This window comes from Eurosta solidaginis, chromosome 3 (assembly GCF_040869045.1).
Source record: "Eurosta solidaginis isolate ZX-2024a chromosome 3, ASM4086904v1, whole genome shotgun sequence".
NCBI classification, from domain to species: domain Eukaryota; kingdom Metazoa; phylum Arthropoda; class Insecta; order Diptera; family Tephritidae; genus Eurosta; species Eurosta solidaginis.
Window position 1 is genome coordinate 231,961,291 of NC_090321.1, and position 27,769 is coordinate 231,989,059.

The 27,769-nt window shown below is 37.9% G+C and overlaps 2 protein-coding genes across 3 annotated transcripts in view; one reads left to right on the forward strand and one right to left on the reverse strand.

The window, feature by feature from the left end:
* Rpp25 (ribonuclease P protein subunit Rpp25) overlaps positions 1-27,769 on the reverse strand; it is a 175,932-nt gene that overhangs the window by 142,601 nt on the left and 5,562 nt on the right. The window contains exon 2 of one of the 2 annotated variants that reach the window (XM_067775518.1): positions 16,141-16,330. The exons of the other annotated variant lie outside the window; for it this stretch is intronic. The gene's annotated coding sequence lies outside the window, so the exon portion shown is untranslated. The remainder of the gene's footprint in view (positions 1-16,140; positions 16,331-27,769) is intronic. 2 annotated transcript variants of the gene reach the window in all.
* On the forward strand, positions 837-26,854 carry Tdc1 (Tyrosine decarboxylase 1). Its single transcript, XM_067775502.1, has 4 exons — positions 837-1,412; positions 15,278-15,462; positions 15,530-16,592; positions 25,707-26,854. The coding sequence occupies exons 1-4, from the start codon at positions 1,283-1,285 to the stop codon at positions 26,051-26,053; spliced, it is 1,725 nt and encodes a 574-aa protein (XP_067631603.1). The 5' UTR covers positions 837-1,282; the 3' UTR covers positions 26,054-26,854.

Here is a 27,769-nt window from a genome sequence, read left to right on the forward strand (position 1 = left end):
TAAATTTCTGAATTTAAATTGGAATTTCTGAACTTTAACTGTAATTGTCTGACCTTGAATTGGAAACTCTGAATTTGAATTGTAAATTTCTTAACTTGAATTGTAAATGTCTGAATTTAAATTGGAAATTCCAAACTTAAATTGTAATTTTCTGAACTTGAATTGTAATTTTCTGAACTTAAACTGAAATAGGTGTAGAAAACCATTGCCGTTACACGATTAAATTTTTTATTTTATTTTTTTTTTATACAAATTTCTTAATTTTTAAGAAAATCATTGCAATAAACAAGGAAAAAAAAATAGTTTTTATTTTTAAGAAAATTACTTATCTAGATTTAGGGAAGAATTTTTATGTCAAAATATCATATGCCATTTTTCCTTATTCTCATAGCTAGTTTCCGCGTTTTAGGAAATAAGTACACAGGTATTCCCAGACTTCGTAGCGTTCCCGTGTAATTTGCGGAACCCAAACTAACGAACCACCTGGGACCATATATAAGGTCGCTCAATTTTAATGAAGCCAGTCAAGTCAGACGAACGGCACAGAAACATAACCAAACAAAAACAAAAAGCACCAGTTATGATCGAATTGAACCAAAGTGGCAACTGCGGCCCGCTCGGATTCACTGATCAATAATTACGAGCTACTTGTTGCTACTCACGTCAATGTGATAAAGTGACAAACGCGCTCAATATTTTACAAGCAATCAGCGAGATCTAGAGAATACCTACGAAGTACCTGTAGCACAAAAAAAAAACAGCCCCAACACACACAATTATAATAGACTCGGTGATAAATGTGGCATGTATGGTGAACGAGCCCACATTTAACGACGAAATCTCATTTCAACCAATCGAACGTAGATACTCAATTCATATGATGCTTGTGGCCATATATAAAGACGATCAGTCGGTCAAAGCTCAAGTCATTCGCGTAAAGGAAGTGGTAAGACATTGTACGGACCACAAATAAAAGAATAAACGTCTCGAATTCATACAAATACATGCTAAGCGGATATAAACGCAATTTAGTGTAGTCTAAACAACTATGAAAGTTCAATGTGGCAAAAGAAAGACGAGTGTCAAATCAAATTAAAGATTTATATTTAAGTGACTCTGAAGGTGAAAATCAATTAATCAAAAAAAGTTCAGTGAAATTGGTAGAAAAAAAACAAACAGATATATATCAAAGAACCAAATAAATCACAAGGCTGTAACAAAAGTATTAATAGTTTACTAAGAAAAATAAATAAATAACAGAAAAAACACACACACACACAAAATGAATGTTGAAGAGTTTAGAAAACACGGCAAGGAGTTGGTGGATTATATATGCGATTATGCCACAAATATTGAACAGCGCGATGTGGCACCAACATTGGATCCAGGATATCTCAAAACATTGCTGCCGGGTAATATTCGAAAAAAAAAAAAAAATGCGAAATAAAATTAATGAACTGTTTTCAGATATTTGGGTATTAAAATGTGATAAGTAGTAATAAGTTATTACTACAGGAATTGAAATTTGTTAAACGGAGATTAAAATCAGATTTTTATTAAAAAATGTTCTTCGTAGAAAAAAGTTAATTTATGTGTGTTTAACTAGCGAGACAGGCTCATATTGCCTTGCACAATTGTTTTTGTTACTATTGCTGAGTGGATAGAGCTATAATGTTGGAGATGAAGAAGTAAAATTCAGAAAAATGTCCTAGTAACCATCGCCATGCGAAAATTTTGTAATTTTTCTCTAATATCAATAGCAAAAATAAATAATAGTTTAAAAAAACTAAAAAAACACGCTTTTATAGCTAACCGAACTAAAAAATAGAAAATAATTTTCAATTAAAAAGAGTTTATGTAACAGTAGTAGAAGGTCAAACAATCATTTATAGTTAATCACCTCAAAATAAAATTATAATAAAATTTAAGTTATTAACAGAATAATTTAATTCACAGTAAAAAGCGTGGGGTGCATTTGACTACATTTCATATCTTTCCTCTCAGATAGTTGCCAATAGAATGATTGTAACATTCAATATCAAGCACCCCACGCTTTTTACTGTGAATTAAATTATTCTGTTAATAACTTAAATTGTATTATAATTTTATTTTGAGGTGATTAACTATAAATGATTGTTTGACCTCCTACTACTGTTATATAAACTCTTTTTAATTGAAAATTATTTTCTATTTTTTAGTTCGGTTAGCTATAAAAGCGTGTTTTTTTTAGTTTTTTTAAACTATTATTTATTTTTTTATTTTTTAGTTCAAGTAATTTTAAAAGTTTTAGTCGAGAGTGATGAAACCTCGGAACGCCAGCATTCCATGGATGAATCCAACCCCTCGGCACCGAAAAGGGCCAAGACGCAGGGAGACTGGACGCGGTCTTTCGCCGAAATTGCCAAGATGCGGCAGATCATTGGCATTATAGACGAGAGCAGCGGAGATGGCAGGATCCCGAAACAACAGTGGAAGTGGATCGAGGCCGCGCTCGCTACGGTGGCCGTTAAGGTTAAGAAAGACAACCCTGGTCCACCGCCATCTTACACCGATGCAGGGTGGTTCCAGGGCAATGTCAAGCTAATAGCCTGTGACGACGCCAGTTCGGTAAACCTCTATAGGGCCGCCGTCACGCTGATAGGGGTGGTATATCCGAGCGCGCGCCTCAAGGTAGTAGAGGTGCGTGATATCCCCTCACGACCAAGGGCTAGAGCCTGGGTTCCAGTGACGCCAACGGACCCAGCTGACATCCTGGAGCTACTCCAGGAGTACAACCCGCCACAGGTTTGGAAGTCAACCCGGATAAAACCGAGCTTGTCCTCTTCACGAGGAGGTACAAAGTACTAAATCTTACACCGCCAAGAATTGGGGGTACGTTCTTAGCGTTTAGCGATCAAGTAAAGTATTTGGGAGTCATTCTGGATAGGAAGCTATTATGGAGTGACCATATAGTGGAGCGATCCATATTCACCTGCAAGAGGGCAATTGGCACCTCCTGGGCTTCTCCCCTAAGGTGACGTACTGGATTTACACAGCCATTGTGTGCCCTATTCTTCTTTATGGTGCCTTGGTCTGGTGGCCTGCACTAGCTAAAAGTACCTATCTTAAAATGCTTCAAAAGGTGCAACGGAGTTCGGAGCTCTGCATTACCGGGGCTCTCGGTTCCACTCCAGATTCCGTTACATACATACATGGATACATAGATACATAGATAGATACAGGCCAAGCTAATAAAATCGTGTTAAAAAGGGCTCCAGTATGCTCTTTCGTAGATGTGCCATGCATCCACTTCTATCATTAATAAAGGAATGCGTTTTTCGCATTATGTGCAAGGTTTCAAATCTATGGTCATATGGGGTGGTCATAAGTTCAATTGACCTTATGTCCGTTAACCTTAAGTCACCCCACCATCACATTATTTCATTGTCATCGAGCTTTGATACGTGCGCAAAGTTTCAATCAAACTTATGGCCATTCAAAGTGGTAATAAGGCCAATTGACCTTATGGCCGTTAACCTTATGTCACCACATCATCACTTTAATGCATTGTCATCGAGCCTTGATACGTGTGCAAAGTTTCAATCAAACTTATGGCCATTCAAAGTGGTAATAAGGCCAATTGACCTTATGGCCATTGACCTTATGTCACCGCACCATCACATTTATGCATTGTCATCAAGCCTTGATACGTGTGCAAAGTTTCAATCAAACTTATGGCCTTTCAACGTGGTAAAAACGCCAATTGACCTTATGGCCGTTGACCTTATGTCACCACACCATCACATTAATGCATTGTTATCGAGCCTTGATACGTGTGCAAAGTTTCAATCAAACTTATGGCCATTCAAAGTGGTAATAAGGCCAATTGACCTTATGGCCGTTGACCTTATGTCACCGCACCATCACATTAATGCATTGTTATTGGCCCTGATACGTGTGCAAAATTTCAAACAAACTTATGGCCATTCAAAGTGGTAATAAGGCCAATTGACTTTATGGGTTGTACAGGTATAAAGGAATCGAGATAGATATAGACTTCCATATATCAAAATCATCAGTATCGAAAAAAAATTTGATTGAGCCATGTCCGTCCGTCCGTCCGTCTGTCCGTTAACACGATAACTTGAGTAAATTTTGAGGTATCTTGATGAAATTTGGTATGTAGATTCCTGGGCATTCATCTCAGATCGCTATTTAAAATGAACGATATCGGACTATAACCACGCCCACTTTTTCGATATCGAAAATTTCGAAAAACCGAAAAAATGCGATAATTCATTGCCAAAGGCGAATAAAGCGATGAAACTTGGTAGATGGGTTGACGTTATGACGCAGAATAGAAAATTAGTAAGATTTTGGACAATGGGCGTGGCACCGCCCACTTTTACAAGAAGGTAATTTAAAAGTTTTGTAAGCTGTAATTTGGCAGTCGTTGAAGATATCATGATGAAATTTGGCAGGAACGTTACTACTATTACTATATATGTTCTAAATAAAAATTAGCAAAATTGGATGAAGAACACGCCCACTTTTTAAAAAAAAATTTTTTTTAATTCAAATTTTAACAAAAAATTTAATATCTATCAAGTCAAAATTCAACCCCAGTAATGATATCATGCAACAAAATAGAAAAATAAAAAAAAATTTCAAAATGGGCGTGGCTCCGCCCATTTTCATTTAGTTTGTCTAGAATACTTTTAATGCCATAAGTCGAACAAAAATTTACCAATCCTTCTTAAATTTGGTAGAGGCATAGATTCTATGACGGTAACTATTTTCTGTGAAAATGGGCGAAATCGGTGGAAGCCACGCCCAGTTTTTATACACAGTCCACCGTCTGTCCTTCCGCTCGGCCGTTAACACAATAACTTGAGCAAAAACCGATATATCTTTACTAAACTTAGTCCACGTACTTATCTGAACTCACTTTATCTTGGTATAAAAAATGGCCGAAATCCATAACCACGCCCACTTTACCGATATCGAAAATTAGAAAAATTAAAAAAAAGTCATAATTCTATACCAAATACGAAAAAAGGGATGAAACATGGTAATGGGATTGGTTTATTGACGCAAAATATAACTTTGGAAAAAACTTTGTAAAATGGGTGTGACACCTACCATATTAAGAAGAAGAAAATAAAAAAGTTCTACAAGGCGAATCAACAGCCCTTGGAATCTTGGCAGGAATACTGTTAGTGGTATTGCATATATAAATAAATTAGCAGTACCCGACAGATGATTTTCTGGATCACCTGGTCCACATTTTGGTCGATATCGCGAAAACGCCTTCACATATACATCTAAGGACCACTCGCTTTTAAAACCCTCATTAATACCTTTAATTTGATATCCATATCGTACAAACACATTCTAGAGTCACCCCTGGCCCACCCTAATGGCGATATCTCGAAAAGGTGTCCACCTATAGACCTAATGCCCACTCCCTCTTAAAATGCTCAATAACACCTTCCTTTTGATACCCATATCGTACAAACATTCTAGAGTCATCCCTGGCCCACCCTAATGGCGATATCTCGAAAAGGCGTCCACCTATAGACCTAATGCCCACTCCCTCTTAAAATGCTCAGTAACACCTTCCGTTTGATACCCATATCGTACAAACATTCTAGAGTCACCCATGGCCAACCCTAATGGCGATATCTCGAAAAGGCGTCCACCTATAGACCTAATGCCCACTCCCTCTTAAAATGCTCAGTAACACCTTTCGTTTGATACCCATATCGTACAAACATTCTATAGTCACCCCTGGCCCACCCTAATGGCGATATCTCGAAAAGGCGTCCACCTATAGACCTAATGCCCACTCCCTCTTAAAGTGCTCAGTAACACCTTTCGTTTGATACCCATATCGTACAAACATTCTAGAGTCACCCATGGCCAACCCTAATGGCGAAATCTCGAAAAGGCGTCCACCTATAGACCTAATGCCCACTCCCTCTTAAAATGCTCAGTAACACCTTTCGTTTGATACCCATATCGTACAAACATTCTATAGTCACCCCTGGCCCACCCTAATGGCGATATCTCGAAAAGGCGTCCACCTATAGACCTAATGCCCACTCCCTCTTAAAATGCTCAGTAACACCTTTCGTTTGATACCCATATCGTACAAACATTCTAGAGTCACCCTTGGTCCACCTTTATGGCGATATCTTGAAAAGGCGTCCACCTATAGATCTAATGCCCACTCCCTCTTAAAATGCTCAGTAACACCTTCCTTTTGATACCCATATCGTACAAACATTCTAGAGTCATACCTGGCCCACCCTAATGGCGATATCTCGAAAAGGCGTCCACCTATAGACCTAATGCCCACTCCCTCTTAAAATGCTCAGTAACACCTTTCGTTTGATACCCATATCGTACAAACATTCTAGAGTCACCCATGGCCAACCCTAATGGCGATATCTCGAAAAGGCGTCCACCTATAGACCTAATGCTCACTCCCTCTTAAAATGCTCAGTAACACCTTTCGTTTGATACCCATATCGTACAAACATTCTATAGTCACCCCTGGCCCACCCTAATGGCGATATCTCGAAAAGGCGTCCACCTATAGACCTAATGCCCACTCCCTCTTAAAATGCTCAGTAACACCTTTCGTTTGATACCCATATCGTACAAACATTCTAGAGTCATCCTTGGTCCACCTTTATGGCGATATCTCGAAAAGGCGTCCACCTATAGAACTAAGGATTACTCCCTTTTAAAATACTCATTACCACCTTTCATTTGATACCCATATCGTACAAACACATTCTAGAGTCACCCTGGCCCACCCTAATGGCGATATCTTGAAAAGGCGTCCACCTATAGACCTAATGCCCACTCCCTCTTAAAATGCTCAGTAACACCTGTCGTTTGATACCCATATCGTACAAACATTCTAGAGTCACCCCTGGCCCACCCTAATGGCGATATCTCGAAAAGGCGTCCACCTATAGACCTAATGCTCACTCCCTCTTAAAATGCTCAGTAACACCTTTCGTTTGATACCCATATCGTACAAACATTCTAGAGTCACCCCTGGCCCACCCTAATGGCGATATCTCGAAAAGGCGTCCACCTATAGACCTAATGCCCACTCCCTCTTAAAATGCTCAGTAACACCTTTCGTTTGATACCCATATCGTACAAACACATTCTAGAGTCACCCCTGGTCCATCTTTATGGCGATATCTTGAAAAGGCGTCCACCTATATATCTAATGCCCACTCCCTCTTAAAATGCTTAGTAACACCTTTCGTTTGATACCCATATCGTACAAACACATTCTAGAGTCACCCCTGGCCCACCTTAATGACGATATCTCGAAAAGGCGTCCACCTATAGACCTAATGCCCACTCCCTCTTAAAATGCTCAGTAACACCTTTCGTTTGATACCCATATCGTACAAACATTCTAGAGTCACCCCTGGCCCACCCTAATGGCGATATCTCGAAAAGGCGCCCACCTATAGACCTAATGCCCACTCCCTCTTGAAATGCTCAATAACACCTTTCGTTTGATACCCATATCGTACAAACACATTCTAGAGTCACCCCTGGCCCACCTTAATGACGATATCTCGAAAAGGCGTCCACCTATAGACCTAATGCCCACTCCCTCTTAAAATGCTCAGTAACACCTTTCGTTTGATACCCATATCGTACAAACATTCTAGAGTCACCCCTGGCCCACCCTAATTGCGATATCTCAAAAAGGCGTCCACCTATAGACCTAATGCCCACTCCCTCTTAAAATGCTCAGTAACACCTTTAATTTGATACCCATATCGTACAAACAAATTCTAGAGTCAGCCCTGGTCCACCTTTATGGCGATATCCCTAAATGGCGTCCATCCATAGAACTATGGCCCACTCCCTCATAAAATACTCTTTAATACCTTCCATTTGATACACATGTCATACAAACACATTCCAGGATTTCCCTCGGTTCATTTTCCTACATGGTGATTTTCCTTATTTTGTCTCTATAGCTCTCAACTGAGTATGTAATGTTCGGTTACACCCGAACTTAGCCTTCCTTACTTGTTTATTTTAAATTCATTAAAAATATGTTTAATTTTTTGTCTGGAAAGCTTAAGGTTTTTTGTAGTTTCAACAATCAAAACGAAAATTTGTTTAATTAAAAAATAAAACCAAAAACATTAAAAATATTTTTACTTAAAAAAGGAATTCAAATTCCGCAACTTCATTAACTTCCACTGAAAAAATAAAAGAAAATTAAACATATGTTTAATTTTTTGTCTGGAAAGCTTAAGTTTTTTGGTAGTTTCAACAATCAAGGCGAAAAATTTTTTAATTAAAAAATAAAAATAAACTTTTAACAAAAAAAAAAAAAACAAAAACCTTAAAAATATTTTTACTTAAAAAAGTAATTCAAATTCCGCAACTCCGTTAACTTTCACTAAAAAAATAAAAGAAAACTTTTAAAGAACGCTCAAAAATAGTAGTCGTAAGGTCAATTGACATTGAAAGCGCAAAGTGGTCACAGCTGACTTTGTGGCCCTTTGAAGCAGTCTTAAGGTCAATTGACATTAGGACCGTTGAGCTTATATCACGCGTCCGCATATTTAATTAGGAATTCGCAAAATCCGCTCACTTAGATACAATATTTTCCATTTAATTGCGAAATAACGAAAAAAAATTTCTACTTGCAAAAAATTATATCGTTATTCCACCGTTTTATGAAATCCCAATCTTTGTCACGCTCCCCCTTTGCATAATAGTTGGCTCATTTCCAGCTTGTTTCGCAAACAAGCCAATTTATTAGCAATCAAGCCTGTCATTAGTGAAGTAGTGAGATCGGGAAAAGAAAACAATGTGATGAAAATCACACATCTCTATTAACAAATAATAAAAATGGCAGAGCATAGACTGAAAGCAAAATTACCAATGCAAGAAAATAAGGGGAAAAAACATGTGACATTTGCAGCGTAATTTTAAGCAAGTTAAGATATTTTCAACGACAACAACAAATGATAAACAAAATATTTTTAGCTGAAGAGAAATTTTAAAAAGTGAATTATGAATTTGGAATGTGTAGGCGGTACGTTGTGAGTGGGTTATTCCAAAAAAAAGACATGAGACAAATATTGCAAAAAACTTCAAAAAGCCATGAATTTAATTGTTTTAAATACAAAAACCAGAGGTCGTAACAGTTATAAGTTTTATTATAAAAATTACTTTTAAAAAATTATTTTTGAGTTTAATTTTTCGGTTGGAAATAATTATTTTTATTTCGCTCGGAAAATATTTGTATGTTTTTTGTTTTTCGCTCGGAAATTAGAAGTCATAATTCGAGTTTTTTATTTCACTAGAAAAATGATTTTTATTTTTCCATATTTTTCTTTTTGCTCGGAAATTTTTATTTTTTAATGTGTGAAGATCTTCGTTTTAGAGACGCTACTCGCGGTAAGTCGGGCTTCTCCCTAAGGACTAAGCACTTTCCATCAGTATAAAGTATATTCCTCCTAATAAGCTCAACCTGAAGAAGCGGAAGGTTTTGAATTAGTAAATGCCGTGTTTTTTAGGAACAACGTGGTATGTGACTATGTCTTCTCAGTCGCACGGATTTTTAACCGCAATTGGGACTGAGCACTAACAGAAGAGCAATATAATCTAAATCACCAACATCTGGACATCAAGCCGGTACGGGCACGTGAAGATATTAGATGGCATGGCAAGGAGACGATTACGACGGCTGTTCACTTCCTGGTGCAGAACATGAGATATCCTTCGAGGGAGCTATGAGGGGCATTGCAATGTAGCCAGACGACTCGAAAATTATCTCAAGCTATAAGGATAATTATCTTAAATAAATTATAATTTAATAATCTTACAAAAGGAATTCAAATAAGCACAAAGATACTTAGAAGCTTCTGCAACATTATCGGAAGAAGCTCTGAGTCTTATTGGTTATGGAACATTCTCGCTAAGAATGCACCCTCATTTTGTTGTTGTTTTTGTAACCGAAGAAAAATACTCCAAAATAAGAAGCTAAGTAACTATTACGGATGTGTTCAACTCTTTACCGGATATGAAGTGACAGTGCCCAACTAATGTCACAGAACGTTATTAAATTGATAATGGAAGGCGAAGAGCGTCATACCAGTAGAGCAGACAGTGTGCCTTATGCATAAAAAGCGAACATTTTTTCGGGTTCGAGTTTTTGGTTAAAAAGTATATAAAGAAACTCATATCTCGAAACTCGCTACCTCTTGAGGTACCAATCTTCTGGTGACATTCCTGCGAAAGGTTAGAAGTATAGGTATATAATCGAAAGCTGAATGAACAAACCCGAACAGCCATTCGCTGCTCAGGTATTCAAAGACCGTTGTAAGAGTAGTGTATCCCCCTCTCATCTGTTTAACCACTTTGCTTAGATCTCAATCAATAAACTTAGCTACGTGAAGCTAAAGAACTTTGCTAAAAGCCGTATGACCACTTCAAATGACCACAGAGTCAACTGATGAAACTGTCACAACGTCAAATTTCATATGATTACGATGTCAATAATATTGACATTATGACCTTCCTGATTTTCCTCAATGGTCATAAAGTCAACTCTTTCTCGCACTCCACGTGTTAAAATGTTGACAGCTGTTTTCGCTTTATTTTTGTTTAGTTATAGAATGATCAGATGTTTCAAAGCACTTCCACAGTCAAAAAATAATAAGTACAACACCTGTTGTTTTTTTACTAATGTCTTTTTGTAGAGCATGGTGTTATTTTTAGTGTGAGAAAATCGACAGTAAAAAAAATTTTAAACCGACTTATTTTTTGGTCGTGTAGTTTGCTAAATATTGAAATATGTGCACATGTACCAGTCAAATTTTGTTAATAAACGAACGGCTCAATTAGCTCATCGACTTATATTGTACAATGTTTATATAGTATGTACATATGTGTACAACAACAATGGGAAAGTGTTAATTGAAAACAATTAAGGACGGGAAGTCTTCGGCTGTGCCGAAGATTTCATACCTTTCATGAATGGGGCTGAACAATAATCTTATCCCGTTCGTAATCTCCAAATAATGGGATGTATAAGATAAGAAATATATAGTGAACAGATGTACATACCTAAACGATTTTTAAGATAAATATAAAATAAAAAATGGCAAAAAACCCCCTTATCTGAACGATATGTTGTATGGGATACATATTATATATAGCTCCGATCGAAATGATTTTTACAGGAAATCTCTGATATATTAGAATATATCACCAAGTTTAACGTTTTTATATTGGAAATTAAGGGAGAAATTGCCAAAAATCTTTCTATCTGAACGGTCGGTTGTATGGGATATATACTATATATAGCTCCGATCAAAGTGATTTTTTCAGGATATCTTCTAAGATATATTAGAATATATATCACTGAGTTTCACGTTAATACTTTCTAAATTGCCGCAGGAATGACCAAAATCGTCTTATCTGAACGATCCGTTGTATAAGAGATATATGTTATAGTGGTCCGATCCTACCGGATCCGACAAATGTCTAATATAATACAAAAATACATCCTTGTGCCAAATTTCATTGAGATATCTCAAAATTTGAGGGACTAGTTTGCGATCAAACAGACAGACGGACGGACAGACGGACATGGCTATATCAACTCAGTTCGTCGCCCTGATCAATTCGGTATACTTAATGGATACATAGGACCAAAGTTAATATACCATTTCATGTTAATGAAAGGTATAATGAAATATTAAAGATATAATTATGCCGCGAGCGTACAGTTGATTTGTGGGGTGTAAACATTTTCTTAAAACAAACACTCGCTACATAGCGGTGAATACGATTAAATGTTAAGGTGGTCCAATATATGTTTTTTTATAGGAAGTAAAAATCGTATAAAACATTTGCATTCGTAATAACTTACAAATTACGTTCCAACCTGTTAAAGAAGAAAAGTTTTTAAGGTTTTTTAACATTTCGAAATTTGAAAAATCTTTGAGGAACAGTTTATTTGAAAAATAAAATTTTATTTATTTATTTACTTATATTTATTTTTAAATGGCACATATTTTATATGAAAAATTTTCAATTTTCGAAAAATTTCCGAAAACTTTTTAGTTTCGAAAAAATTTCAAATTATATCCCAACATTTTTTCATTTCGAAACTTTTTCGATATCAAAATTTTCGAAAAATTTAAATTTAAAAGTTACAAATTTACAAACTGTCATTCAAAAATAATTCGAATTTCGAAACCCATTTCGAAAAAATTTTAAATTATATCGAATTATTTAAAAAAAAAATTTCCACACTTTTCGATATCGAATCGAAATATCGACAAATCTTCCAAGACTTAAATTTTGAAAAAATTTCAAATTTAAAAAATGTGTAATTAAAAATAATTCAAATTTAGTTTCTGAAAGTGGTACGCAGTTTTTGTCAACCAGAGATACGTAGGCGTAGGATGACACCGGTCGTTATTTGTGTGATGTTTACAGAACACTTCCAGAGCCGCCTTACCTGATGCTCTCATAGCCCATGCGTCTACACCATGTAGCAGGACGGGTACGATAAGTGACTTATAAAGCATGATCGTTTACCGAGAGAGGACTTTACTTTTCAATTGCTTACCTAATCGAGAGTAGCCTTTATTGGCAAGAGTGCTTCTTCGCTGGATTTCAAAGCTATGAGAGCTCCTTCCCAACTCTGACTGAGGTAATGGTGTTGCTCAACGCCATTATGCACAGCCGTTTAAGTTTTGAGGAGAACCGAATTCAGATATAGCAGCGAATGGGCAGCTCATTTTCGTGCTGTCGAAGGCGCTCTCATCAATCAACGAAGAGATTTTTTTCCAAGATTTGGCGCATAGTAAAAAACTGGTTGATGGTAGATTTACCAGGTCCGCGGCACTGATATCAATCAGACAATTCACGGTGGGCTTCAATTTTGCGCACAATACCCATGACAGGACCTTATATGCGATACTAAGAAGGCTGATTCCACGATAGCTGGACGTTTGCAGGATCCCCCTTCTTGTGGGCTGTGCAAAGAACACTAAGATTCCAGACAGACATGCACTCGTTCTACCATATTTTGCAAAGAAGCTGCTGCATGCGCCTTACCAACATTTCGCCGCCATGTTTGAATAGCTCCAGGCAATCCATCAGCGTCCGCGACCTTGCTGTTTTTTAATCTGGTTATTGCTATTCTGACTTCGTCATAATAGGCTGGGAGACAATAATTCCGTCATAATCGATTGTGGAACATCGCTGTCTCCATTTAAAAGGGATGTGAAGTGATCCCTACAATATCTAAGAAATCGCAAGCAGGACATAAATTACGTCCATATGTCTGAATAAATTTGGGACAAGTACGAGTTTAGACTGTTACATTATCCAGAACGAAGTTGCGCCAGGAATACACGTGTCTCCTTTGGTAGTGTGCTTTCTTCTTCTGCAAGAGTGGTATAGTGTATATTGATAACGGGGTTCTCCGGGCGCGTCATGGCAAAGCGTTTACCAATTCTGTGTGGATTTTGTCTAGGGCCTCCTTATGCTTGTCTGGATCAAACGGCTGTGTTGGCAGGTGCCGGATTTCATCACAGTGCTTATGGAGATTTTCCATTAACCTCTTTGGAGGTGGGACTGGATCAAGCAGTTGTTTGCTATGGTGTCCAGGTTTGGGAAAATTAAGCAAACACTTCAGAACACTAGGGAGATAGCTGTTTTCTAGAAACTAATTTGCCTATTGGAGAGCCAAGTGCAGTTGCCGTTATCGTGCAGTCGTCGGTGTAGGGAATGATAGTAATTTCTTCTGGTAGGGAAGAGAGCTTTAATATGTAGAAATTAAACAAGAGCGGGGATAGGACACCACCCCGTGGTACCCCCTTTTAAATAGCTGTCGCCTTGTCCGTTCTGATATAACGTTGTTTCAATTAATTTTATTTATTACTTATATTGTTAAATTTTTTTAATTTTGGTCTTTGTTTAATTGTGTTAAAATACACCATCAATAAAAATTAATAATTAAAAAACAAATAAATAATTAGATTTGTTAAGCCAAGGCGAAAAGACATGAGTGCGATATCGTTCATTTTAAATAGCGATCTGATATGAGTGCTCAGGAACCCACATACCAAATTTCATCAAGATACCTCAAAATTTACTGAAGTTATCGTGTTAACGGACGGACGGACGGACGGACATGGCTCAATCAAATTTTTTTCGATCCTGATGATTTTGATATATGGAAGTCTATATCTATCTCGATTCCTTTATACCTGTACAACCAACCGTTATCCAATCAAACTTAATATACTCTGTGAGCTCTGCTCAACTGAGTATAAAAATATTTGAGTTGGTGAATTTAATAACTTTTTGTAGATTTTATTCATTGTTTTGGATACGTTATGACTAAGAGACTTATTTTTTGTGAAATATTTTTGTAATTTTTTGCGTTTTCTTCACTTTTATGAAATTTTCACGATTTTTAGGTTAAGGCACCATTAATCGCTCACATTGGAGATGGATATGGATATGGGTATGGTTGTTTAATTAGCCATTGAGGCAACTGCAGTTTCATCGTGTGGTTCGCGGTTCGAATCTCGGTGAAACCTTTGAAAACATTACGAAATTGCCTGATGATGAATTCGTGGCGGTTTTCAAAATGGTACCATCGCAATATGCCAGTAAATGTTTCTTTCTTTCTTCTCAGTTTCTCTTAGAAAAACATAATAATTGAATATTCAATTATTACAAGCCCGTGTTAAGCTCATTAATTCTTAATAATAAATCAATTCAAATTTTCTATTGATTCGACATTCTTCTGTACGGCGAGTTTGGTTAAATTCACTCTGTCATTACCTTATTTTGATTTAGGTAATGAGAAGACTAAGGCAATGCGAGTCTATGCAAGTTGATAGCAAAGCGAATTCAACCCAATTCGAGAAAATTTTCTTTGAGATTATCAAGAAGAAGCAATTAGCTGATGGGATAGCACCTCCTGGTACTGAATTCACCTTGAAATAAGCTATTAAAATTTTTTCGACGCGCAATATTTTATTTATGGACTAAGGAAATTAAATTGCCAAAAAATAACACACCCTAATTTATGTTTGCAACGAAATGTTTACCTACATGTTAAAGATTTAAATTACTACAATATTTAGCTTCTCTCAATGTCAGTTATCTGCTAAATTAACTAATTGTTTATTTATTTATCGCCATATGTTTGGATTTTATTTATATTAGTTTTAATTTTTTTTTTTTCATTCTCACCAAACAGCAAAAGCACCACTAAAAGCAGAAAATTTCAAAGACGTATTAGCTGATTTCGAAGAAAAAGTTATGCCTGGCGTCGTGCATTGGAACCATCCAAAATTTTTTGCATACTTTCCCTCCGGCAATTCATTCCCATCCATTTTGGGTGATATGTTAAGTGCAGCGATAGGCTCAATAGGTTTTTCATGGGTAAGTTTAAAGTTTTTACTTTTACAAAGAACGAAAACTATTAAAGTTTCTTTTTTTTTATTCAAAGGCTTCCTGCCCTGCCGCCACAGAACTGGAAACAATCGTACTCGATTGGTATGCCAAAGCGATCGGTTTACCCAAAGCTTTTATCAGCGATCTACCCGGCAGTCGTGGTGGTGGCGCATTACAGGGTTCCGCTTCCGAATGCACGCTCGTCTGTATGATTACGGCACGTTCGCGTGCAATACAAAAATTGAAAGGCATGTGCTCTGAGATACATGAAAGTGTTTTTCTACCACAACTAATAGCATACGCCAGTAAGGAGGCTCACTCATCTGTCGAGAAGGCAGCTAAAATGGCGCTTGTTAAATTGCGCATAATTGAAGCTGATGAACGTGGACGCATGCGTGTGGATTTACTGCGACAGGCAATGCAAAATGATGCAAATGCTGGTCTGACACCATTTTTTGTTGTTGCAACTGTGGGTACTACAGGCGCATGCGCTTTTGATAATCTTACAGAAATTGGTAAAATATGCAAAGAATTACCACAAGTTTGGTTTCATGTGGATGGTGCATATGCGGGTAATTCGTTTATTCTACCAGAAATGCGCCGGTTTTCCGAAGGTCTAGAATATGCAGATTCATTCAATACTAATCCCAATAAATTGTTACTCACCAATTTCGATACGTCTGCGATGTGGGTAAAAGATGTGATGAGCTTAAAAACAGCACTCAATGTTAATCCATTATATTTACAACATGAACATGAAAAAGCGATTGATTATCGTCATTATGGTATACCGTTAAGTCGTCGATTTCGTGCTCTCAAATTGTGGTTTGTTTTTCGTTCGTATGGTATAATGGGTCTGCAAGCATATATAAGAAATCATATGGCTTTGGCGAAAAAGTTTGAAATGTTGGTACGTAAGGATGAACGTTTTGAGGTTAGAAATGACGTTTATTTGGGTTTGGTGTGCTTTCGAATGCGCGTCGCTGATACCTACAATCAGGAATTGTTGGCACAAATTAATCATTCTGGCAAGATGCATATGATACCGTCGATGGTGAATGGCAAATATGTGATACGTTTTTGTGTGACATACGAGCATGCGACGGAAAAGGATATAAGTAAGTTGATATTATATTAATTTTTTTTTAATGACATACTATCAGAGATTATATACCAAAGTTATATCGATCCTCTACGGGTCGCATCCTCAGATAGTACGGAGGAGTGCATCCCAGAAAATGGGAGGTACTGAGCGAAATAAATGCTGAGACTGTGTTTATCAGAAAGCATGCACTCAAAAAATTTCGCTAGAAGCATGACTCTGAAAAGTATAATATGATTGTATGTAGTCCACTACTTTAGTCTTAGGTTAATATCGTTACAGTCTCCGTCTCGTTAAAATGTTGATAGGTTTTTTTAGTATGTACGACGCATGTCGCCATTAAGTTGTTGGCACAGCGTCAGTACAGATATGTTCTGAATAACGGTACATTGTGACTCTGTCCACCTTACACTCCTTAGGACCGCTGTCAATCTACGGTTGCATAGAGAAAAAGTGTCGACCACTTTCAGAAGCTCGAAATTGAAATGGGTTTCGGAACTCATTATTTGAAATTGGAATTATATTTAAATTACACATTTTTTAAATGGAATTTTTCAATGTCGAAAATGTTTCGAATTGACAAATATTGAAAAACAATTCGATATAATTTGAAATTTTTCCAAAATGGGTCACGAAATTCTAATTATTTTTGAACTACACATTTTTTAAGCTTGTAATTTTTTCAAAACTATAAAATCTTCAAAAATTTTTATTCGATTCAATTTTCGGACTTTTTTCGAATTACGGAAATTTATATTTAAAATATGTATGTGCCATTGGTAAATAACTCGAAATGGTTTTATAAATTATAATATTTTTCAAACTTCGAAATACTATAAAAACCTTAAACATTCACACAAACCTTATTCATTCAACAAGTTGGAGCTTTATTTGTAAATTATTACGAATGTAAATGTTTCATACGATTTTTAATCCCTATCAAAAAAAAAGAAGAAATTACCTATATATGGGACCACCCTAATTATACTCAGCGTGCTTTGCACACAGAGTGTAATAACTTTGATTGGATAACGGTTGGTTGTACAGGTATAAAGGAATCGAGATAGATATAGACTTCCATATATCAAAATCATCAGTGTCGAAAAAAAATTTGATTGGGTCATGTCCGTCCGTCTGTCCGTTAACACGATAACTTGAGTAAATAATGAGATATCTTCACCAAATTTGGTACATGAGCTTATCTGGACCCAGAATAGATTGGTATTGAAAATGAGCGAAATCGGATGATAACCACCCCCACTTTTTATATATATAACATTTTGGAAAACACAAGAAACCTAATTATTTAGTAAATAATACACCTAGAATGTTGAAATTTGACGTGTGGACTGACACTGAGACTCTTGATAAATATTTGAAAAAAAAAAATTTAAATGGGCTTGGCACCGCCCACTTTTGATAAAATCAATTTTAAAAATATTGTTAATCATAAATCAAAAATCGTTAAACCTATCGTAACAAAATTCGGCAGAGAGGTAGCCTTTACTCACATCGGTTAAGGACCACGCCCACTTTTATATGAACGATTTTTAAAAGGTCGTGGACGAAAATAATAAGCTATATCTTAGCAAAAAATAGTTTTGAATCAATGATGTTTCACTTATCAAGTTTTATTGTAAGAGGAAATGGGGAGACATTTTTCTTTAAACGGGCGGTGCTACGTTTTATGTAGAAAAGTAATTTATCTGAAATGAAATGTGCAATTGAAGCTCACGCTGAGTATATGATGTTTGGTTACACCCGAACTTAGACACCTTTACATGTTTTTAATTCACATCTACATATGTAGCGAGTTTTTGCTTTAAGAAAATGTTTACATAATCCTAACTACGCTGCGGGCATGATTTCCCAATAGAAGGAAATAAAGTTCGCGGGCCTTGGGTTAACGCCCGGGCAAAGCAACATCATAATTTTAGAAACAAGTTTTTTCAACTAGAAGAAAATTTTTCTAAGCGGGGTCACCCCTCGACAGTGTTTGGCAAGTACTCCGAGTGTACTTCTGCAATTAAAAGCTCTCAGAGAAAACTAATCTGCTTTGCAGATGCCGTTCGGAATCGGCATAAAACAAGTACATAGGTCCCGTCCGTCCAATTTGTAGGAAAATTAAAATGAGGACGACGCAAATTGAAACAGAAGCTCGGTATTAAATCTCTTCGAAATTTATCTCGCCTTACATGTATTTTTTTATACTCAGCTGAGCAGAGCTCACAGAGTATATTAATTTTGTTCGCATAACGGTATTCCGTAACGGCATAAACTAATCGAGATAGATATAGACTTCTATATATCAAAATGATCTGGGCGAAAAAAGAAATTCATTTATCCATGTCCGTCCGTCCGTCCATCTGTCCGTAAACACGATAACTTGAGTAAATTTTGAGGTATCATTATGAAATTTGGTATGTAAGTTCCTGCGCACTCATCTCAGATCGCTGTTTAAAATAACGAAATCGGACTATAACCACACTTGGTAGATGAGTTGTCCTTATGACGGAGAATAGAAAATTAGTAAAATTTTGGACAATGGGCTTGGCACCTCCCACTTTTAAAAGAAACTAATTTAAAAGTTGTGCAAGCTGTAATTTGGCAGTCGTTGAAGATATCATGATGAAATTTGCCAGGAACGTTACTCCTATTACTGTATGTATGCTAAATAAAAATTAGCAAAATCGGATAACGAACACGCCCACTTTGAAAAAAAATTTAAGTAAAATTTTAACAAAAAATTGAACATCTTTACAGTATATAAGTAAATTATGTCAACATTCAACTCCAGTAATGATATGGTGCAACAAAATACAAAAATAAAAGAAATTTTCAAAATGGGCGTGGCTCCTCCCTTTTTCATTTAATTTGTCTAGAATACTTTTAATGCCATAAGTCGAACAAAAATTTACCAATCCTTGTGAATTTGTTAAGGGCATAGCTTCTATGAAGATAACTGTTTTCTGTAAAAATGGGCGAAATCGGTTGAAGGCACGCCCAGTTTTTATACACAGTGGACCGTCTTTCCTTCCGCTCGGCCGTTAACATGATACTTTACCAAAAATCGATATATCTTTACTAAACTTAGTTCACGTACTTATCTGAACTCACTTTATCTTGGTATTAAAAAAATCCGACTATGACCACGCCCACTTTTTCGATATCGAAAAATGAAAAAAATTCCATAATTCTATAAAAAATACGAAAAAAGGGATGAAACATGGTGATTGGATTGGTTTTTTGATGCAAAAATTATTTTTAGAAAAACTGTAAAATCGGCTCGACACCTACCATATTAAGTAGAATAAAATGAAAAAGCTCTGCAGGGCGAAATCAAAAGCCCTTCGAATCAGGGCACGAATACTGTTTGTGGTATTACATACATATATAAATAAATTAGCGGTACCCGACTGATGATATTCTGGGTCACCCTGGTTCATATTTTGGTAGATATCTCGGAGACGCCTTCACACCCTACTTCAAAGCAAATTTGCAGCTAGCCTGTCATCGGCATGGCTTTAGAAAACTTCATAGCACCACCACCGCGCTAAATGACATTAGCACCCAGATAAATTGTGGTTTAAATCAGAAGCCCCACCACAGAACAGTACTCGTAGCGCTAGACCTATCAAAAGCTTTTGATACGGTCAACCGTGGCACGTTACTGCGAGACTAGGAAGGGTCTACCCTTCCCCCTGGTCTTAAAAGGTGGACCGCAAATTATCTGGGTGGTCGGCAGACATCGGTGCAATTCAGAAACGAAATATCAAAGCTCAGAAGAATTAAACAAGGGGTGCCACATGGTGGTATCCTATCACCACTTTTGTTTAATTTTTACATATCAAAACTACCTTCGCCACCAGAAGGAGTTACTATCGTTTCTTACGCCGATGACTGCACAATAATGGCCACAGGCCCGGGCCCAAAGATCGATGAGCTTTGCAACAGAATAAACGGCTACCTCCCTGATCTCCCCAGTTTTTTCGCCTCGCGAAACCTGGCATTATCACCGACTAAATCATCCGCGACCTTATTTACAACTTGGACGTCCCAAATGTCGACCATTTTGAACATCCACATCGATGGCACTACGCTACCGACTGTCCTACACCCCAAAATCTTGGGTGTGACGTTTGATCAGGATCTACATTTTGGTGAGCACGCAGCCGCAATTGTACCGAAAATCCAGAGCCGTAATAAAATCCTCAAATCCCTTGCTGGCAGTACTTGGGGAAAAGACAAAGAAACGCTCATTACCACATACAAAGCAATTGGCCAGCCGTTTACGTGCTACGCGTCCCCTATATGGTCGCCAAGCCTAAAAACTACCCACTGGAAGAACCTACAGGCCTGCCAAAATACTGCGCTCAGAACTGCCTCGGGCTGTCTTCTTATGTCCCCAGAACACCATCTACATAATGAGGCGATAATACTCCCCATCAGGGAGAGAAATGAGATGCTAGCCAAACAGTTCCTGTTGAATATCCAGAAACCTGGGCATCCCAACAGTCAACTGATTGATTAGCCAGCACCGCCTAGGGACTTAAGGAGTCATCTCCGCAAGCATTTTGAGGAAATACGGCACCTGAGAACTCAGCCGTATGAAGCAAAAAAACACAAGCAGGTCCTTGGTGAACTCCACAAACAGGCGTCGGACCTTTATGCCGGGAATTGCCCGGTGAATCCAGTACTCAGGGAACAGTACCCAAAACTTGCGGAAGAGGAACGCATACTCCCCAGGGAAACGCGAGTCACTCTGGCTCAACTTCGTTCTGGATACTGTAACAGGTTAAACTCTTACATATCCAGAATCAACCCCGACATACAAAATGTATGCCCCGCTTGCAATGTGTCCCCACATGACACCAACCATCTCTTTAATTGTAATGTGGAACCAACCCCTCTAAAACCCCTTTCATTACGGTCCTCCCCTGTCGAAACAGCAAGTTTCCTTGGACTCCCGTTAGAGGATATTGATGACAGTTTGTGATGGGTCGCAGCTATTAGGTGGGGCGAAACATTGCAACAACAACAACGCCTTCACATATACAACTAAGGGCCATTCCCTTTTAAAAACCCTCATTAATACCTTTAATTTGATACCCATATCGCACAAACACATTCTAGAGTCACCCGTGGTCCACCTTTATGGCGATATCTCGAAAAGGCGTTCACCTATAGAACTATGACCCACTCCCTTTTAAAATACTCTTTAATACCTTCCATTTGATACCCATTTTATACACACATTCCAGGGTTACCCTAGGTTCATTTTCCTACATGGTGATCTTCCCTTATTTTGTCTCTAAAGCTCTCAGCTGCGAGACGACGGTTGGAATCTAAGTGTTCTTTGCCCAGGCCACAAGAAGGGGGATACTGCAAAATGCACCAACTATCGTGGAATCAGCCTTCTCAATATCGCATATAAGGTCCTTTCAAGTGTATTGTGCGAAAGATTGAAGCCCACCGTGAACCGGCTGATTGGACCTTATTAGTGCGGCTTCAGACATGGTAAATCTACCATCGACCAGATTTTCACAATGCGCCAAATCTTGGAAAAAACCCGTGAAAAAAGAATCGACACACATCACCTCTTCGTCGACTTTAAAGCCGTCTTCGACAGCACGAAAAGGAGCTGCCTATATGCCGCTATGTCTGAATTTGGTTTCCCCGCAAAACTTATACGGCTGTGCAAAATGACGTTGAGCAACACCATCACCTCAGTCAGAATTGGGAAGGACCTCTCCGAGCCGTTCGAAACTAAACGAGGTTTCAGACAGGGTGACCCCCTATCGTGCGATTTCTTTAATTTGATGCTGGAGAAAATTATACTAGCTGCAGAACTTAACCGCACTGGAACAATATACTATAAAAGCGTGCAATTACTGGCATATGCTGATGACATTGATATCATCGGCCTAAACACCCGCGCTAATAGCTCTGCGTAATCCAAACTGGAAAAAGAAGTGGTAAAGATGGGTTTGATGGTGAATGGGGACAAAACGAAGTACCTGCTGTCATCGAGCAAAGAGACAGCGCATATGCGCCTTGGCAACCACGCTACTGTTGGCATACATAATTTCGAAATAGTAAAAGACTTCGTTTATTTGGGAACCAGCATCAACACTAGCAACAACATCAGCACTGAAATCCAGCGAAGAATCAATCTTGCCAATAAATGCTACTTTGGACTAGGTAGGCAATTGAAAAGTAAAGTCCTCTCTCGGCGAACGAAAATCATACTCTACAAGTCACTTATCGTACCCGTCCTGCTATATGGGGCAGAAGCATGGACCATGACAACAGCAGATGAAGCGGCTTTGGGAGTGTTCGAGAGAAAAGTTCTTCGCATTGGCGATGGCGAGTACCGAAGAAGATTTAATGATGAGCTGTACGAGCTATACGCATACATCAACATAGTCCAGCGAATTAAAACGCAGAGGCTGCGCTGGCTAGGCCATGTTATGCGAATGAAAGATGATGCTCCGGCCAAGAAAGTATTTCTATCGGAACCCGCCTATGGAAGCAGAGGTAGAGGGCGGAGCGAAGGAGCGACTGGCGCGCCTTGTTGAACGGCCATAACCGTTTAGACGGTTAAGCGCCAATTAAGTAAAGTAAGTAAGTGAGCTCTCAGCTGCGTATGTAATGTTCGGTTACACCCGAACTTAGCCTTCCTTACTTGTTTTATTTTAAAACTGACTAGAGTTTAATCTTTTGACTTTTTCGATAATATAGATAAAATTTTGATGCTCACCTTAATCTAAGCGGCTAAAGTAGCCGGGTTTAACTCTAGTCAACTTTGACTGGAGTTTAAACTCGCACTGAAAAACCGGATCCTAATGTTGCTTAAGATATTTTCAAGGTTGTCACCGATTTGAATTTCCAAAAATTTAGATGAGATCTGACAATTTAACGAAAAATATTTGATATCATATTTCTATTGAAATATTTCATAGTGCAACCCTAATCTTACTGCGTTTATTCTGCTACTTCAGCCATTTGGATATATGTTTCTACAGAAATATTTCGAAGTAGGGTTGCCACAGAGTGCCACTTAACTTTCCCTCAGAATTTCCTCATTTGAAAAAAAATACCACAAATCGTGTTAAAGCAAAAACAGAAAGTTGTTTAAAATTTTATTGATTTAACAGTACATCTTTTCTGGGTGTACAAAACCTGGGACCTATCTTCTTATGCCCTACGAGAGATAACTTTTTCTGGGCATATGTTTGCTTTTTACGGAAAATGGCTTGTATATTTTGAATATCAAATTCTATCTAGGCTCCGAGTGAGCCGATGTAAGTTTTTGTATAGGCGGTATAGGCGGTCCTACAACGGAAGAAATGTTTTAGAAAAAATTTCCAAAATATTTTGACGATAGTTTTCCCGTGGCCTCCGTGATATAAGGGCAGCGTACTCCGCCTACCACACCGAAGATCATGATTTCTGGCCGGGTCAATTCCCATTGGCCCACTTAGTGCAGAGCAGCACTTGTTGGAAAGAGTAATTCTTCATTGGACGTATAGGCTGGGACGTAGATTGCGGCGTTCCCGATTGAGATTTAGTGGCTATAATCTCTTCCTTTCGCATTCAACAATTAGAAAAAAAACTCCATTCATAATTCCAGTACGCCTTGTACTTCGATTAGCACAGTGTTTCTGCATGATTTCACTCTGATTTTACAAATATCTATCACCCACCCATGCATCCATCTGTAACGTGGCCCTGCGAGCTCTTTACGCTACAGAGCAGCAACCCACATCACATCAGCACCTTGATTGCATATTGGGCCTTCGCACCATGCAAGTCCATGAATTTGAGTAACATGTCTGCCGGGGATCACAACGAGATCAGTTTATTTTCTGATACTCCGATCGGGATTTAGACATTTAGCTTGGTGGATATTTTTTTGCAATAAGAATACTTTCCGAAGGTTTTCTGGTACAAGCACCTTATGTTATTTGTACACTGCCAGCCGTTACTGTAGGTCTCATTGTGGCGGTTAACGTCGAAGTCGATCAGTACATTTCTATTAAAATTTGGTATATTAGGAATTCAAAACTTTTGGACTTCAGAAGCACAGACACCCTACCCACATTGAAATTAAAGTTATCATCTACGATTGTGATTGCGCTAGGCCCGACCGACCTTTTTTCGTGCTCTGTGCGTGGCATATTTCATAAGTCGGTGGTGTCAACCTTTGAACTTAGGAAGTTATCAGCCAGCCGAGCACCTTTCCTAGTAAGGGTTCGTACATTTCCGGTGGATGCCCTCAAATCATAGGATCTGTGTGTATACGTGGTCATTAGCAAGTAAATATGATCCAATCCAGAGATCGTAAGGTAGTCAAGCAATAAAATATATTTTTTAGCATATTTAGGAATAACTTTTTAGTGTAAACAAACGTGCGTGCATACGTTTTGCCTCGTTCCCAGTTAAATAACGACTAAGCCGCTATCATAATGATTATTTTACTCTTACCAACACAGCCACAGCTTCAATTTTGGTGACCACTAATCTAATCCAAGACTTTGTTGCTGCTTTTATTAGCATCACTAAGCTGCTACTAAATAAATGCACAACAACAATAAAGCAGCCACTCTTATGTAGAAGGCGACGAAGAGATATCTCATCTCACACACATACAAATATGTAGTCATCAGGCGAAGTAGTTACTCACACATACACACGCATATGGCTACAAACTACAAATATACATGTATATAAACCGAGGAAACCGAGGGTATAAAAGCAGCTCAAGCTGAGTAATAAGTAATAAGTTTTGATTTAAACACGCTATCAGTTGCGAAGTGAAGTATAATTGTACTACTCCCAAATTAGTCCATTTTGCAATACAGAATATTAGTTATATATTCGACAGTTCAGCGATACGAACGTTAGCAGAAGGTTTGAAATAAGCGGAATTCCCCTAAATTCGTTACAATATGTTTATATGTTGATAACGTCCACGTGTAAGTTTTTCGTCCCGTTACCTCTTTCATCTTTTAAACTTAGGTCACACATAAACTTTTAGTCAAAAGCATGTCCATATACGATTATTTTAAGTTTTTTGCAATACAACTTTAATAACACTTCACTTTGTTCTCTTTCTTCCTCTCTTTAGCCGACGCTTGGAATGTGATCAGAGCCTTTGCCGATGATATTCTACGCGACGTTATTGCACTCTCACCCACACCTGAAAAAGAGAAAATTCTCTCAGAACCAGCACCTGTCACTGGCAAACCACCAATCAAAAAGAAGCTTACACGCACAAAATCCCTACGCTTCTCTTTCACTCGCAGTATTTCACGTGAAATGTACGAAAGTCAAAATGAACATCTGAAGGATGGTTGCACGCCCATATTGATTGTGGATACAAACGATATGCTACAAAGTTTTATGAAAGCAACAGCAGAACAAAATAAGCTGAAGGGTATTCAAGATGAGGATGCGGATGAGGCTAGTAATTAGCCATAAGTGTTGGCTGGGGCGGGAGGGTTTAATAACTAATGTAGATAATAAGAAAAATACAAACCTAAACCTAAGGCAATGAGAGGCCTGGGCGCTGGGCGCCTATCGATTGTACAAGTCACACTCGCAAATAAATACGCACCCATACATATACATTCACATACCATACAATGCTTGTTTTAGTTAAGTAGGTACCTCCAAATACCTTGAGTATTAATTCTTTTAGCTTCTAAGTTACACAAATGCATAGACTCTAGATTATACAAATAAATATTTATATTGCATAAAAATTAAGAAGCATTTATATTAGTGTGTCCATTATTTTTTATGTTTTCTTTTTTTTTTTGTCACTGCACCCCGATGTGGAAGTGAAGCTGATTAATATTGTGACGAATATTCACATCACTAAGTGATACTAGCATCCCTAATTCGATACTAAGCAGGCATTTGTATGTACGTAACCAAATTAATCATCATGTACACACATACATACATACAAGGCAGCAGAGAGATACTCAAGAACGCATGTCATTATCAGCCGAAATAGTACTCACATATACACACGCATATGGATACAAACTACAAATATACATGTATATAGCTGGTAAATAATCATGAAGTTCACGAAATTACTATACCTTAGGAGAAATAGGTGAACGAGGCAACAGAGAGTATAAAAGCAGCAATAGCTGAGTAGTCAGTAATCAGTTTGATTTAAGCACGCTATTGGTTGCGAAGTATTAATGTTTTTGTGAAGTACTTTGAAAGTAGTCTAATAAAGACCATTTTGCATTATTGAATATTGGAATTACTTATTCGACAATTTAGCAATACGAACGTTAGTAGAAGGTGTAAAATAAGTGGAGTTACCCTAAATACGTTACAATATCAAGATTCGAAATAAACCAAATAAACTACTTTCATGTTGTTGTGCTTCGCCCCAGTGCTTCGCCCCATTCAATGGGCACGACCACTCACAAATTGTCAGCAAAGTCCTCTAACGGAATTCCAAGGAAACTGGTTTCTAAAGGGGCGGACCATAGGGAGATTGGTATTGCAAGCAAGGCATACATTACGTATGTTGGGGTTGATTCTGATCAAGTAATATATTAACATGTTACACAGTATCCAGAACGTAGTTGCGCCAGGGTAAAGCTGGAGACATTGGTGCTTTATCGGTAACCGTATCGGTAACCTTTTAACAGCTGATTCGACCAACCTTATGAGAATCAATGCAATCGGTTATTGGTGCCGCTAAGGTCGTAACCGTATCGTAGCCAACCAATTGGGTTTTGGTTTACCGTCGTAACGATAAACAGCTGATTACGTTAGGGTTACGGATACAGCGATACGACATACGGCACCAATGACTCCGGCTTAACTCGTGTCTCCGTTGATAGTGTGATTTCTTAGTTTGCGAGGGTAGGATATTGTATATTAATAACGGCGTCCTGGCAAAAGCGTTTACCGATTCTGTGTGGATTTGGCTTATGGCCTGGTTATGCTTGTCTGGATCAAACGGCTGTGTTGGTACATGCCGGATCTAGTCATAGCGCTTATGGAGATGTTCTCTTAACCCCCGTGGATGCGGGGATATATCAAGTAGTTTTTTACTAGGATGTCCTGGTTTGTGATAGTTTAGCAAAAATTGCTCAGTTCAGCATTTCGTTGTGCTCTTTAATATTGAGCTCTTTGGAGCCGGCAGTTCTGATTGCA